The sequence below is a fragment of the Myxocyprinus asiaticus genome, chromosome 19 (assembly GCF_019703515.2).
Source record: "Myxocyprinus asiaticus isolate MX2 ecotype Aquarium Trade chromosome 19, UBuf_Myxa_2, whole genome shotgun sequence".
Taxonomy (NCBI): Eukaryota; Metazoa; Chordata; class Actinopteri; order Cypriniformes; family Catostomidae; genus Myxocyprinus; species Myxocyprinus asiaticus.
The window spans coordinates 27,701,445-27,716,707 of record NC_059362.1 but is presented as its reverse complement, the minus strand read 5'-3'; the positions used below and the strand labels follow the sequence as shown (position 1 = coordinate 27,716,707).

At 35.0% G+C, this 15,263-nt stretch overlaps 2 protein-coding genes across 3 annotated transcripts; both read right to left on the bottom strand.

Annotated features, from left to right (window-relative positions):
• Window positions 1-3,378: 3,378 nt before the first annotated feature.
• vrtn (vertebrae development associated) lies at window positions 3,379-8,674 on the bottom strand. The gene is made up of 2 exons (XM_051644787.1): window positions 8,523-8,674; window positions 3,379-6,505 (listed from the first exon to the last, which is right to left on the bottom strand). The coding sequence occupies exon 2, from the start codon at window positions 6,501-6,503 to the stop codon at window positions 4,458-4,460; it is 2,046 nt and encodes a 681-aa protein (XP_051500747.1). The 5' UTR covers window positions 6,504-6,505; window positions 8,523-8,674; the 3' UTR covers window positions 3,379-4,457.
• A 2,075-nt stretch (window positions 8,675-10,749) lies between these two features.
• Window positions 10,750-15,003, bottom strand: LOC127409875 (uncharacterized). Of its 2 annotated transcripts, XM_051644794.1 has the most exons (7): window positions 14,897-15,003; window positions 14,042-14,350; window positions 12,961-12,984; window positions 12,685-12,708; window positions 12,158-12,256; window positions 12,019-12,068; window positions 10,754-11,918 (listed from the first exon to the last, which is right to left on the bottom strand). In XM_051644794.1, exons 1-7 carry the CDS (start codon window positions 14,955-14,957, stop codon window positions 11,802-11,804), a joined length of 684 nt encoding a protein of 227 aa, XP_051500754.1. In that variant the 5' UTR covers window positions 14,958-15,003; the 3' UTR covers window positions 10,754-11,801. The 2 variants fall into 2 exon arrangements, with proteins under 2 accessions (XP_051500755.1, XP_051500754.1); XM_051644795.1 differs by lacking the exon at window positions 12,961-12,984 and having other exon boundaries at window positions 10,750-11,918.
• Between the last annotated feature and the right edge of the window lie 260 nt (window positions 15,004-15,263).

Below are 15,263 nucleotides of genomic sequence, written 5' to 3'. Positions count from 1 at the left end.
GGGAAATCTCAGCAAAACAGAGTTTATAGAAAGGAGCATTTCACTCTCAGAAGAAAAGATGCTCATTTTAAAGAAAGCTCTCAACTGCCATCTAGTGCCCTTATTTCTAAATTCTCTTTTAATGGACTTTTGAAAAATGTGCTTCAATTACAAAATGATATTAAATGTGTCAGATATTACGACCCTATTTGTGAAAATGAAACTTATAAACTTTAAGAACAATTCATTCTTAAGATAATAAGGGTTTTAAAAAATGTTTAGTTGTCTCTATTTTGGATTTTTCTTGATTATGTTTTAGGATGCTCATGAAAATCTATTGTGTTTTTTTTTTCATCTTTCTATTAAAGAGAGCAAATTCAGAAATGAGTCATGGATTAATTTTCATTTCTGTGTATTTATGGCATTCTTGAAAGGCTCTTTTACCTTGATGCTCAGAGTCTCTGGTCTGCAGTATGTTAATCTTTGAAGGCTTGGCCTTCCTGCCAAAGCTCATTATTTTCAAGCTATTTAGAGGTAAACATAAATACACTGAAGCTATGGTAAAATCTCTGCTTGAAAAGTGCTCCAGAAAAATGAGGACGACACAATTTTTACAATTTTGCTTTTCGCTCAACAATTTAAAAAAAAAAAAATTATTTCCTCCTTGATCATAATCACTGTCCATTCATCTGTCACAGAAACACAAAGGGATGTAAACATAAACATAATTAATGTTTTAAAATTATTCTACATAAATAACATTATTTTAGACATATGTATAATCCACGTAATTTGTACTTAAAAGAAATTAACTGACTACGAGTATTTAAATTGTAATGCAATTACAAAAGTATTTACACAACTTTTTTAATTAAAAAGTAATAACATTACTTTCAATCAAATTACAGCCACCAAAACTGCATATAAATAACATATGGTACAAAGTCAATAAAACAGCATAGACTGTGTAATCTACAATAAAAGAGTATGCCCTAAATATAAATTAATATATATTCTTTGTACCAAAAATGTACTGTACATATACAAATACCTCTACACTGCATGTGAAAGTGACTTGATAAAACAGCAGCTTATAAATTTACATAATGGATAAAAGAGTTCATTTTTATTTCACAGGTACAAGAACAAATGGCAAATTTGTTCATCCTGATTGCAGCAGGGGAAAAGGACATGTAAAAGCAATGAGAATGCAACTGTGCGTGTGAACAGTCAAATGCGCTTCTTGGTCAAAATTCCCCTCTTGACGTGATATTAACGTAAAGCCGTTAATGTATTACGAGAGTGTAAACAGACAGGACAAAAATCTTATAGCTCAAAATACCTGCTCTGTGCAATGTGTAAATGCAGCCTAATAGACCTTAATATTAATCAAACAACAATATTGACAAGAAAAATAAAATAGCTCTCACTTTCTCTGTCTGGATAACTTGAAATACTGTAATATAATTGAGCAGGAAGCTCAATAAACTTCAATGACAGGGCTTCTCTGAATCAGTATTAATGTACAGCCTATCTAATAATCACACAGTAAAGATTGTCAATAATTTAAGTAGTTTTATTTTGCATTAAATTAATATTTTAATGTGTAATTGCTCCTGTTATTGAAAAACCTAAGGCAGTGCACTATTTAATCTCTCTATTTTATCACTGGCTCTTGAATATCTACTTTAAAAGCTCCAAGCAATGTTTACTTAAGAAACGCTTGAAGGCTACATTGATTTTATTTAATTTTGCATTTATTTTTTAATGGAATAGTTCATCCAAAAATGAAAATTCTCTCATCATTTACTCACCCTCATGCCATCCCAGATGTGTATGACCTACTTTCTTCTGCAGAACACAAATTAAGATTTTTAATAGAATATCTCAGCTCTGTTGGTCCTTACAAGTGAATGTTGACCAAACCTTTGAAGCTCCAAAAATCACATAAAGACAACATAAATGTAATCCATGAGACTCCTGTGGTTACATTCATATCTTCATAATATAATAGGTGTGGGTGAGAAACAGATCGATATTTAAGTACTTTTTGTAAGTAAAAGTGGAGATTTATGGTAAAAAGGGACATAAATATTGATCTGTTTCTCAACTGCACCTATCAAATCGCTTTGAAGATATGGATTAAACCTCTGGTTTTGTTTCAAGTTTCAAGTTTTATTGGTCACATACATAAACATACACAGTATGACATGTAGTGAAATTCTTGGTACGACTTTTCTCCCCACAGTTTACGATAAATTAATATATATATATATATATATCTATAGAGAGAGAGAGAGAGAGAGAGAGAGAGAGAGAGAGAGAGAGAAATAGATAGATATAGATAGATAGATAGATAAGGAATAGAAATAGAAGTAAAAAAAACACAATAAAATAGGAGAAAGAAGAAATATACTGTATGTACAAAGTATGCATATGAATATGAATAGTGCATAATGACAGATGTAGAGGTGGTAGCAGCAGCAGTTGACTGGCAATATGTACATGTGCAAGGTAAAGTGCAATTGTGCAGTAATGTTGACCTGCAACAGGCTAATATTATAGAGGTGATGTTGTAAATGTATAATAATGATATATAATAATATGATAACGTAGAGTGTATATTGCTTCAATTGTGTGGTGTTGAATAGTGAACCTAGTCCTGGTGTTGTCCTTGGTTCAGAACACGAATGGCCTGGGGAAAGAAGCTCCTTCTCATTCTCTCTGTTTTGGCCATCAGGGAGCGGAAGTGTTTCCCTAACTGCAACAAAGTGAAGAGTCCATCTTATAGATTGCTTTTATGTGGCCTTTATGTGATTTTTGGAGCTTCAAAGGTCTGGTCACCATTCACTTGCATTGTAAGGACCAATAGAGCATAGATATTCTTCTTAAAATCTTTGTGTTCTGCAGAAGAAAATTCTACACATCTAGCATGGTATGAGAGTGTGTAAATTAGATAATTTTTTATTTTTGGGTGAAATATCCCTTTAAATAAAGGAGTGTTTTCAATAGCATATTTTATTTATTTTTCAGTGGTTGGGGGGAAAACATTATAAAGGGGTGCCGTAGTATAAAAAAGCTTGGGAACTGCTGCTCTGGTGTGCAATAACAGTGCCTGTATTTAACAGGTGTTTATACATAGTCCATTTTTTTTATTTATTTATTTTTTATTAACAGTTGCTTTTGAGGCAAGTTGTATAAAACAAAAACAAAATATTTTAATTATGAGAGCATTCACATGTCAAAGTTTAATTGGGATATCTCATAGGAATATTGTTAATTGTATCACTCAATTAACATGTAGTGTCTCCCCAATAGGTGAAAACATTAGCAAGTCATGCTGTCTCTGAAAATACATCTTTCCTTTTAAAGAAAACATACTCCACTTTGAAAACTCACTGAATCCAGTTGTTTTTATTTTCTGACTCATAGCTAAGGACAGAACAGTGGGCATAACACGTGTTAAATACACAAATTATTAGAGCAATTGGTCTTGTGCATAAAATGAGATCCTCACCATTAAAAAAAAAATAATAATAAAAAAAAAATCACTTTTGCACTTTTTAAATTCATCAAAATGACTAAAGGAGGTAACCGTAAACTCTTTAGGACATGGTTTCTTCGGAAAAGTTTAACCAAAAGTTACAGAACACCATAACTGTGCAGATGACAAAAAAGCTAGCTTGGTAGTTTAAAATAAGCTATAGAAATTTTACTAAAATTTTACTTTATATTTTTTAAAAAGTGTACATGAATCAAGTCACATATTGTCAGATATTTACACCATTAGCAGCAAGACAAAGACTAAATGTGTGAACTGAAAAGTGTGGTCAAAAACAATGTGCAAAACAGCATCAAGCCCTCATAGAAGTTTGAAGCATTTTCAAGTGTAAGGAATTCCTTCTAACCTGGCAACATAAACTTGTAACTGAGCAGAGATAACATTCAATTGTCAGTATAAAAATATATAATCATAAAAGAAATAATAAACAAACCTCCAGTGTATGAATTAAAAATACTATACATTTGAACAAAGTTAACAAGTTGTAATTTCATGGATGTGGAGAAAAGAACAAAACGAATAAAAAATATTAAAGTCTGAAAAACAATTATAATGAACTTAAAAAAGAAAAAGAAAATTAAAAATGAACCCAATCTAAACTTTGAAGTCATTTAAATTGTAAACAGTTCGGGGGAGAGGGGGGTGGTACAAAGAAAGCCATTCGAACTGCCTTTTGCCTGGGGGCCATCAGGACTTAGGTGGACACAAAGACTGTCTGAGTTCACACACATGCAAATGTCCTTGAGCTAGAACCAAGTGGTCAAATAAAGGAAAGGTACAAATAATTAAGATGCATGAACTGCAATTATGCTGGTGTAGACAGAAAAAAAAAAAAAAAAACACATTGCATAGTGAAGTATGAACATAAGCAGTGTTAAAATTGGATTGTTAACTACTGGAAAATATGATCAAACATTCAGGCATGAACTAATGGTACTCCATGATGCAGAGCCCTTTTCCACATGTAGTAGGTGGAGCGAGGAGTAAGAGGAAAGTAGGACCTGAACTCTTTAAAAGTGGGAAAGGACTTCTCTTCAAAACGTTGCTGCAAGAACAGCTTTGCTTTAGCCTTGAAATTGGCCAGTGCCACAACATCCATCACAAACATTTGTTCACTACTGGACTTATTGGGCAGAGAGTATTCAGGCTGTGTAAATTCAGGGGGGCTAGCGGTCTGTCCATTCAGGCAATCAGTGTTTCCATCAAAAGAAAACATTTTTTGAGTTTTTATCTTCTCAATGACATCTTGTGAGATGATCAGGCTTTGGGATTTCTCTGTCTCAGACATCATGATGGGCTTCTCAGTTTTCCTATTCAAAGAATCTCTCCATAGCCAGTAGAAAGAAGAGGAAACTGAAGGAAACTTGAGTTTGAATTTGACAAAGGATATCTTTGACCTCTGGACATGCATTCTGGCTTCTTCTCGTAATGTTTTCTTCTGGAGGTAAGCCAGCCTCAGGCTTTCATGCTTGCGTCTGTAGATCCTCACTCTAGGTGTCAATTTCTGTCTCTCTAACTTAACAGGGGACAGCAAACTTCTTGGACTCTGGGTTTTATCAGCATCTGAGCTTTCCTCACTGCTACCCGGGAGCTCTTTGAAAGGATTGAACAACATGGCTTCCCTCCTCCAGTTGTAGTATGTGGACCTAGAGATACCAGGAAACCTTCTTTTAAAAAGTCTGTAGGGGAATGAGGTGTTTGTAACAATACAGTTCTGCAGGCTCTTCTTGGCCTCTTGCATCAAGGCCACATTTTGAGCCCGTTCACCTTCCCATTTTTCACACCTAAATGCTAACATACTGGCATATCTCCCATGGCTGGGTGTTTTCTTGACCTCTGGGGAGGACCAGTAGTCCTGCTCAGTGCTGTCACCAGGACTCAGCTCCTCTGTAGAGCCACCGGAGTTGTTCCAAGTGGAAACGAGCTCTTGTTTCCATGCATAGTATGTGGATCTTGGAATTTGTGGGAAAATCTCTTTAAACTGGCTGAGGGGAATGAGCTTCCCTTGCTTGTAGAAGGTCAGAAAAAAACGTTTGGCCTCATACCTGGCAACTGACTTCTTGTGGTAGTCAATGCTTTGCTTCTTCCACCGGTAAAAGGTGCTCTTTTTGATGCTGAATTTGTCTTTAAGGCTGGAGTAAGTCAGTTGGGATTCCTGACTTAGAAGCTCCTGGGACTTGACAGGTGGCATTCGCTGCTCAATGTTGGGGCTTCCAATTTTGATGTCACTTGCATGAATCAAGGCCACAAAGTTGTGGGGTTTAAAAACAGAGCCTGCCTCCAGGTCACCCGACCACATGATGTGTATGGTCAAGGTCTCTGTGTCTTTCGACCATGTCCTTGGGCGAATGAGTCGATTGAAATAGGGCCGAATCTTTAAATTGTACATGGGATAAACAGAATAAATGTTGCACTGCAGGACAGAAGCTAGCGCATACACGTGCCACATGTTTGCAAATGAGCCAGGGAAACAGGAGGCTTTGACATCTGCATCAAAGATGGCCTCCAGCACCCGAATTGGAAGATTGAGCATATCCTGAGATTCCTCGGCACAAAGGGAAAACCTGGCTGCCTGCAGCATCACCTTCGAGTCGATCATACCACATAGGTAGTATTGCTTCCAAAGCAGCATCTCCACCACAGTCCTTACCTGCAGCTCCAAGCTCAGGCTGGTAGAGCCCACCAGAAGCATGCTAGCAGCATCAAACAGAAAGTTTCCCTCTCCTTTACAAACTAGAGGAAGTAAGCCAGCTGGTGCATCTGCTGGGTACAGTCTGTGAGCTGCAGAGTCAATGCCCAGCCATGAGGTGATCTCAGTGCAGAGTGCTGTAGGAAGATGGAAAGGGGCTAGAACCTGCTCCACTTCCACAGCAATCTTAGTGAGGCTATCAAGGCCTGTGCATTCTGTGGCCTCCTGCAGCTCCTCCAAGACAGAGAGCACCACCTCTGCCCTCTGAATCATGCCTACAAGAAAAAAATAAAACAAAACACACAGAGGAAGAAACTGTTTAGCATCAGCTGATTTGCACATGAATGGGTTGACAAAATGCTGTAAACTTGAATCAATAATCATGTATACCGTATATTAATTTGGTTTATAGAAAGAAGCAACATCCCCTGATAGCACTTGTACATTACCCAGACCTCTATTTGATGTGTGTGCTTACATCTGGAAGAAGTATTTTTTACGTTGTTTGCTCAACTGCAATACGTCCATATGTTTGTCAATAAGTATGTCTCGGATGTCAGTAAGACATTAAGTAGATGTCTTTGAGACGCTTATGATTTAGAATGTTTGTAAATCTGATCTTTTTAAGATGTTTAGCAGATTTTTATTGTGATGCTTTCCAGATGAAATGATCTAAAACAGACATCGTGGAGATGTACATGTGCTATCTGGGTCAGCACTGTGCTATCAGAAAAATTTGATAAAATGTGATGCTGTTTCTGTCATTTGTAATATTAAACATTTATGTTTTGAAATAGTTTGTGCAATAGCCTAGTTGTATTTCAGTTATTACATTTAAATTAAGAATTATAATGATAATTGGAAAATGTCCCCTTTTTTTTTTCTTCTCCCCCTTTTCTCCCCAATTTGGAATGCCCAATTCCCAATGCGCTCTAAGTTTGCCTGGTGGTGTAGTGACTCGCCTCAATCCGGGTGGCGGAGGACGAATCTCAGTTGCCTCCGGGTCTGAGACTGTCATTCCGCACATCTTATCACATGGCTTGTTGAGCCTGTTACCGCAGAGACGTAGCGCGTGTGGAGGCTCACGCTATTCTATGCAGCATCCACACACAGCTCACCATGCTCCCCACCGAGAGCGAGAACCACACATTACAGCAACCACCAGGAGGTTATGACCACAAGGAGTTTACCCCAAGTGACTCTACCCTCCCTAGCAACTGGGCCAATTTGGTTGCTTAGGAGACCTGGCTGGAGTCACTCAGCATGCTCTGGATTCGAACTGGCCACTCCAGGGGTGGCAGTCAGCATCAATACTGGCTGAGCTACCCAGGCCCCCAAAAATGTCCCTTTATGCAAAATGACAATGCTCCTTTGTAAAGAGTTAGATGAGATTGTCACAATCATGATACTGCAAGTAAATAAAAGGGCCTAGACCTTATTTAGAGAATTAGATTTTTGAAGGGAAAGAAAACGAGGCTTTTAGGTAAAATAAAGTCTCTTTAATGGGTTGTACAGCTGTTTAAATTGGTGTTGATCCTTCAAACAAACAAACAAGAACTCCAGAAAACACTAGTTAAAAAATAAATAAAATTCAATTAAATGTATATATATATATATATATATATATATATATATATATATATATATATATATGATCTAGGACCTTTATACGGAGTATGCATCAGAAAATATTGTAAATCTATCTCTCACAGCCTCGTTTTCCTTCCCGTCAATAATCAAATATGGCGCTACTCTGAAAAAGATGTATACCATTCCATGACCACAATTTTAACGAAAATAAAGCATCACACTGAACCCCGTACAACCCACCCCCCACCCACAATCATTTAAGTTTTTCGCTCATTATACAGAAGAGATGCTTCAGCGACAGTGCGTGTATGCGTATGTAGGCCAATGTATATTTAATGTTACTATGCTTTGGCAATGTAAAGCTTTTCTTTTACCATGCCAATAAATCTATCTGAATCTTGAATCTCAGTGTATTCTACACGCAACAGGGCTGGGCCTCTGATACAAACGCGGAGAATAATATTTATGTAAACAATTCACAACTTTTCGGCACTTGCGTTATTTTCAAGCGTTTTCTGTTCGTTTCCTATGGAAACACCAATTGAGTGGACTTAATACATTATTTAGCGAGCTGTTTGAAAAAGTTATAAACTAAGTATATCTCATATCAAGGTTGTAGGGTACTATGATAAACAAACATAAACAGTATCGCGCGAAGTAAACTATATTCAATCAAACAACATTCTACCGCAAATATCTTACCTCGTTTTTATGCTATGCTCCCTTGAAGTTTAATTATAAGAAAAAATAATAACAATAATAATAATAAAGTATTCCGGTATGGCAAGACAGTAACCTTCTCACAGCTCCAAGTTTAATCCATTGTGTGAGGTGAACAGCGTGGTCGTCAAACGTGAGACATCGAGAGCAATCTAAATCCAAGCAGTAAAAAAATTCACATGATAAGAGTGGTACCTCCCTCCAGGAAATTGACAATCACTGGGCCACACACACACACACACACACACACACACACATACACACACACACACACACACACACACACACACACACACACACAAGCACAAGCACATAGGGTTTAGGTCAAATTCAAAGCGAATAGTGAACAAGGGCTCACTATGCAAAATATCACACAAGACAACACACAGTACGTGTGATACCACCAAATCTGATTTGATGTATAACTTTATTAAAGTGCTAATTTAAAGGGTAATTGTAGGCTATAACTAGAAATAGCCTAAATGGAAATAAAAATACGTTTTTACTATTTTATCTAGCAATAGCAGTCATACATTTAGACTTATTCGTTGGTCCTTTGTTAATAAAATATTATGACTTTATTTTTAATATTTTGAGAAATAGCCTAAGCAAAAGTTTGAGAAAAAAAAAAAAACAGTTTTTTTTTTTTTTTTTTTTTAAATGTCTAGCATTGTTTGGCCTTATGCGTTTGCATTTTTATATCTGCAATGACATTACAAAAAATGATAAGATTTTAAGTAGGCAAAAAGTTTGAATTGGGTCTATGGCCTCGCTAGTAATTGGAGTTAAGCTTCACTGCACTTCTTGAGTTAACCAATTATCATTGAGAAATGCTGGAAATTTCCATTTCCAAAGCTCAAAGTGAACTCCCTTAAACAATACCTTTGAAGTATTTTCTTTCCATGCCAAAGCCTGGGGTCCAATTTCAATCAGATGTAGATAGATTTTTTTCTTAAAGTGAGTCAAATACCTGGGGATGGTAAGTGTTTTTCTCTCTTTTAATGGATTAGGAAGACTTTGTTTTCCACTCTAAACCCCCAGACAAAAACCTCTATCCAAATTGTACTGTGGTCAGTACAGCATGAATGCCATTATACAAAGCCTTTCCCTATTAGTAATATTGTTATATGAATTCCCATGTTCTAGTTATTGCACTAAAAGACAAGTCAGACCAGTAGTCTGCACATAGTCAAGCATACTGTTTTGTAGATTGGAGTTCTGCGAGTTTTTAAGAGAGCAGACAGTGTGTGCAAATGGCAGTGAGAGACAGATCTGCAAAGGTGCATATCTGCCTCTTGTTTCTTCAGGGTATCACTTTTAACACCTCTTCCTGTACACCTTTTGTGGGCTTTTCACAGAGCCTTTTGTTTCTCCTCCTTTAGCAACAGCTTCCCTACCCCACTCCACACAAGCTAAATCTGTATCTTCCCACCTACCTACATTTCTCCTCCTGCATTTACCCATCCAGTCCACTCTTTTGAAGGGAGACAGTCTGGTGCCAGGCCTCTGAGCTGGAATTTTCTCAAAAATGCAGTAGATTGGCTATAGAATTTACTGTATATAAATTATGCTTTTATTAATTTGTGAGTATCATTGTTTAATTGTCTTTAATAGCCAGTCCAGGAGACGAAACTCAACCTTTCTCAAAGGCTATTCTGCACAATGTGTCTTTAAGGTGAATTCGGCCTGTGAGATGCTTTTAATGTAAAAACATATGTGATTCTAAGTTCTGTGAGTTAAAACATAAGGGATGATGTGCTAAAATAATGCACGCTTGCTGTCATGTCAGTGTGCAGATGAGCTGTTGTATGCTACAACACCTCAAGTGTTCTCTTTCCATCCTGTGCTTTAAATGCAAATGGAGCAACATGGGTCGGCTCCGGTGGTCTGCCACATGCTGAGGTTGTATGTATGTGCTGGGGTACTGGTGTATATTGGGGGTTTGAGGGGGGTCATCAAAGATCTGTCGGACAGAGACAAGAGAGTCTTGCAACCTTTTGTTCTTGAGCTTGACCATGTGGACTCAGGCACAGTCAAGAGCAGGCCCTTGACACCTATTGGGTCATCTCAACATGGGTTCTGCTTTCACAAAAGCAGAGGCAGTCAGAGTTTTCTTTTAAACAGTGGTTTACTTCATTAACCACCAAATACAAACCAAAAGAACATGGAGATAAGGAAACACATTTCTGATGCCAATTTTCCTTGTTTTCTTTCAACAATATAGCGGGGGGAAAAACTTAAGTTTGCTATGATGATCTGACCTTTTTCTTTGTTTCGTTTTCTGAGTATCTTATTTCCCATTAATGTGACTACAAGAGTTACCAGTTTATATTCTCATGACTAATTCCTTTTTCTGAAGTGATTGTGAAATATATGTATTGGGGAACAATAGACTTTGAGAAAATCTTTACAAAAATGGGCAAAAAAAAAGTAGTGAGCTATTTTAAGATATTACATGCTGGAAAAAGGAAAATGGTTAATTAAAATTATCCAGTGTTTCAAATTCATTTTATATCTTTTACATAACACACAATTTTAATCAAGTACTTAGTTTTATTATTATTAAGATGTTCATATGAAAAGTGGTCCAGTGTCTTCAATGCATACACAATGAAAACAATTATTTTCTGTCTGGGGTCAATTTTTCATTATACACATAAATAATCAAAATCCTTCAATACTTAAAGATGAATAGAACTCAGTAACAAACACACAGATGTGTTTGTTCTTGTAAAATTTCATAATTTTGAAATTATGTTTTTGTCTGCAAGTGAAAACAAAAACAGCTCTTGTAAAGCATAAAAACACAAGGCAAAAAAGTCTTGCTGTGTTTTTTTAGGTACTTTTAAATATTCAAGCTGAGACTGTCCAACATTTCTGTTATGTGTACTATATATACTGCGTAAACTGCTGTGCTGTACGTCACACAATGTCCTGTGTATATTGTTTTATTGTCTCAAGACCATAATTGGTTTATCGTATGTACAATTCCATCAGAACCTGTAAAAGGACAATTTTGTTCCCCATGTACACATGATTGGATGAAAATAACAGCTGACATGGCTTGACTTAACTAGAATATTTGAGAAATGGAATAAAACTTATGACTTGTGAATTAGTGCAGTGACCACATTGACATTGTAATATACTTGGGCGTAATTTGCTACCATATATATATATATATATATATATATATATTATGTTGCAACTATTTGTTTATTTAGCATGAAATGTTTTGTGAGCTGTTCAGTGAACTGTTGTTTATGGAAATTTTGAAAGTTTTACAACAGCATATTCAGTTTTTTGGTATTCTATGTCCACTTTCTTTGGTTTCACTGCATTGTGGTTCAGCTCAATGTAGGTCACCAAATCTTCACCCTGTTCAAGTATTAAGAACAGAATTCATTAAAATTAGTCCATGAACAGAATTTATTCAAACCAATATAGTAGCACTCTTTTAGCATTTCTTTTTACTCACATCATTGTGTTCATGACAAATGTTGTTTCGGTTTACAACTGATATTCTCTCTAAAAACAACAAAAACAAAACAGGGTTGTATGTGAAGTTAAAAGAAATAGCACAGCTCTAGATGAGAAGTTTGGTGACGATGACTTACTTTTTGCTCTCCTGTGATGTTTAAGACAAACAATGATTGCGACCACTGACAAAACAATGACCATTAGCATTGAGGGGATTACTATCACCAACAATTTGCCTAAAAAAAATAAACAAATAAATAAAAGACAAATTATAAAACTTTGTAGTATTTCAAGTTAAAAAATCATTGTTGTCGATTGCAACCATAACCTAAATCAGTTTGGGGTTGTCCTCTGTGTCATAGTTCTCAGAATTGTTTCAGTTTTTGTGCATTTGACAACCAGTATATCAACTTGATGGGCATGGAATTTTGTAAAATTTGTGTTATAATTTTACCTTTCTGTAACAAGCACTGTCTCCATGATTAAAAACTGTACATTATTATTATTTCTCAGTAGATCCCAAACAGCAATTTTATATATATTCTAATCATAAAAAATACTGTGATACAGTATATGATAATTAGGAGATATGAGAAATATTGCAACTCTTTCTGTCACCATTAGTGCCTCTATAATGTACAATTATAAAATGAAGGCAAATTACCATTGTTGTTAATGGAAGAATCATCTGAAAAAAGGAAAAAAGCATTTTAGGAATTTGTCACTTTTCCTCATGACAAATATGACAAGAAAGGATGATCATATTGTCATAAATATCAGATCATATGAACATTGTAGTTCCCAAACAGCAAATTGTATTTATTCTAATCATAAATAAGATTGTGATATATGATAATTAGGTGATGTGCATTATAATGTAACTTTTTCTGTCACCATTGCTGCCTCTATAATGTTCAATTCTAATATGAATAAAAATTACCATTGTTGTTCATGGAAGAATCATCTGAAAAAAGGGAAAATCATTTTAGGAATTTGCCATCTTTCCTCATAATAAATACAATAAGAAAGAATTATCATATTATTATAAATATCATATTGCTGTTATCATATGAACATTGTAATTCTCAAACAGCTGTTTATTTTTTCTAATAATAAATAAGATTGTTATATAAGATAATTAGGTGAGATAAGAAATAATGCAAGTTTTTCTGTCACCATTGCTGCCCCTATAATGTGCAATAATAATATGGAGGCAAATTACCATTGTTGTTCATGGAAGAATCATTTGAAAATGGAAAAAAGCTATTTAGGAATTTGCCACTTTTCCTTATTTTAGATAACATAGAAACAATGTACAATGACAGAGGATGTTGCTGGCATTAAGATAATACTACCTAAGTTTATTTCTACCATTTCACATCATTACAGGTTAAATAAGGATTTAGGCTGGAAACTATAATGGCCAATGATTCATTTTATATGCATCATTAAACCTTCAACATTCTTGCCCATATAGGAATTATCTGCACAATTGCTTATGTACCGTTACATAGTGTACATAGCAATTTGCCCTTTTATCTCTTAAATTTAATTACACAAAAATTGACCAACAATCTGACTTAAAGCCACTAATGTTAATGATTCACCTGATTAAGCCAAAACAACATACAATTGACTAGAAACATTGTAATAAGACAATATTACATTGAAGTATAATGTTGTAAACAGTACAATTCTTAAAAATATTCCCTGGTGTAGTGTAAATAAAATTGATAAAATTTATTTTAGAAATAGTGCCTCCAGTGTTGTTTCTATAAAGTATACTGATCATTTGAAAGCAAGGGATCAGAGTTTGGAGGACTAAGCTCCATATTAGGTTAGATACTTATGTTTTTACGATAATATCATCAGTGACAATAAAATTATAAAATTATAGTGTAAAGGATGTTTTAATGTGATCATATTCAAGAGGAGAGCAAAGATGTTTGCTGTCACATGGTTTGATGAATATGGGCATTGTTGTACATTAAAAAACCTTTAAAAAATCAGTCTTGGCCTACCTTTATTAATTAACAGGCAAATTCTGGCATCCTCTGTAAGTTTTTTTCCACCCACATGTGAATACTGTTGGCAGGCGTAGCACCCTTCATCTTCAGCTGTGATGCCACTGATGTGTAGAGAGCAGTCAGACATCAAACTCACTCTCTTTGCCCTCTCTGAGCTGTGAGGCTTGATCTTACCATGGGTGACCAGTTCAATGGCAGGATTATCATTAGAAAGCCAGGTAGTTTTATTGCAGTTTGTTTGTTGGACCATATTATTGCACGGAAAATTCACATTCTGTCCAATTGTCCTGCTGACATCAGCACCTGAAGTTAATGTGAACAAATGTATACAATATCTTACAATATAAATACTTGAGTATCATTTCAGTTGATGAGAAATGGTGTATTTCCAAGGATGGAAATCTACACAAATAATATGTGACAAATAAATATGATGATTACATAATATACTGCAGCATACACTCTATTTATCTATTATAATATCAATAAATAACTCTAAAAGAATTAATGTACTGTATGTAGTCCTCTTGTGCAATATTTGTGTAATAATGTCAGTAGAGCTCACATTTAAATGACATTTTTGTCATATACGCCTGTTGGTAAAATTAATTATTGACAACTCTTACATTTTTTAATTAAATTCCGAAATGGTATTACTCTTAACAATTAGAATGTATCCACATTATATTGTTTTATTTACTCACTTGCTTACGTAATCTAGAAATGAGCATGAAAAAATGTTATAATAGTAATAATAATCATAATAATAACAGCAAAAAACTCCAAAGCATTGTCACAGTCTGACTGCAATCTTTCAACAATCCATCAGTTTAAATAATTAATTATTACCTGCATTAAAATTAAGAAAGCTGAATAACAATCCAAGACATGTGCACAACTGGACAGTCATTTTTCTTTTTCAGTTGTCTTACAGTCTCAGTTCTCACAATCTTTTTTTGTCATTTGACATCACTTCCTCAGACTGTGCAATACAGTTTCCACAAAACTAAACCCGTGATTTCGTAAAAACAAGACTTTGAATAATTTCAATATCTCACATATTGATGTTCAGTATTGCAACTTTTATGTTTCAATTGTAATAAACTAATCCTACACAAATTAAAATAATGATTAACATAATTGTTTTGTTTTTATAATTTATTATTGTCATGGACCATGTTTTTTATTAACTATTTGCCATGTGTTTGTGAATGTG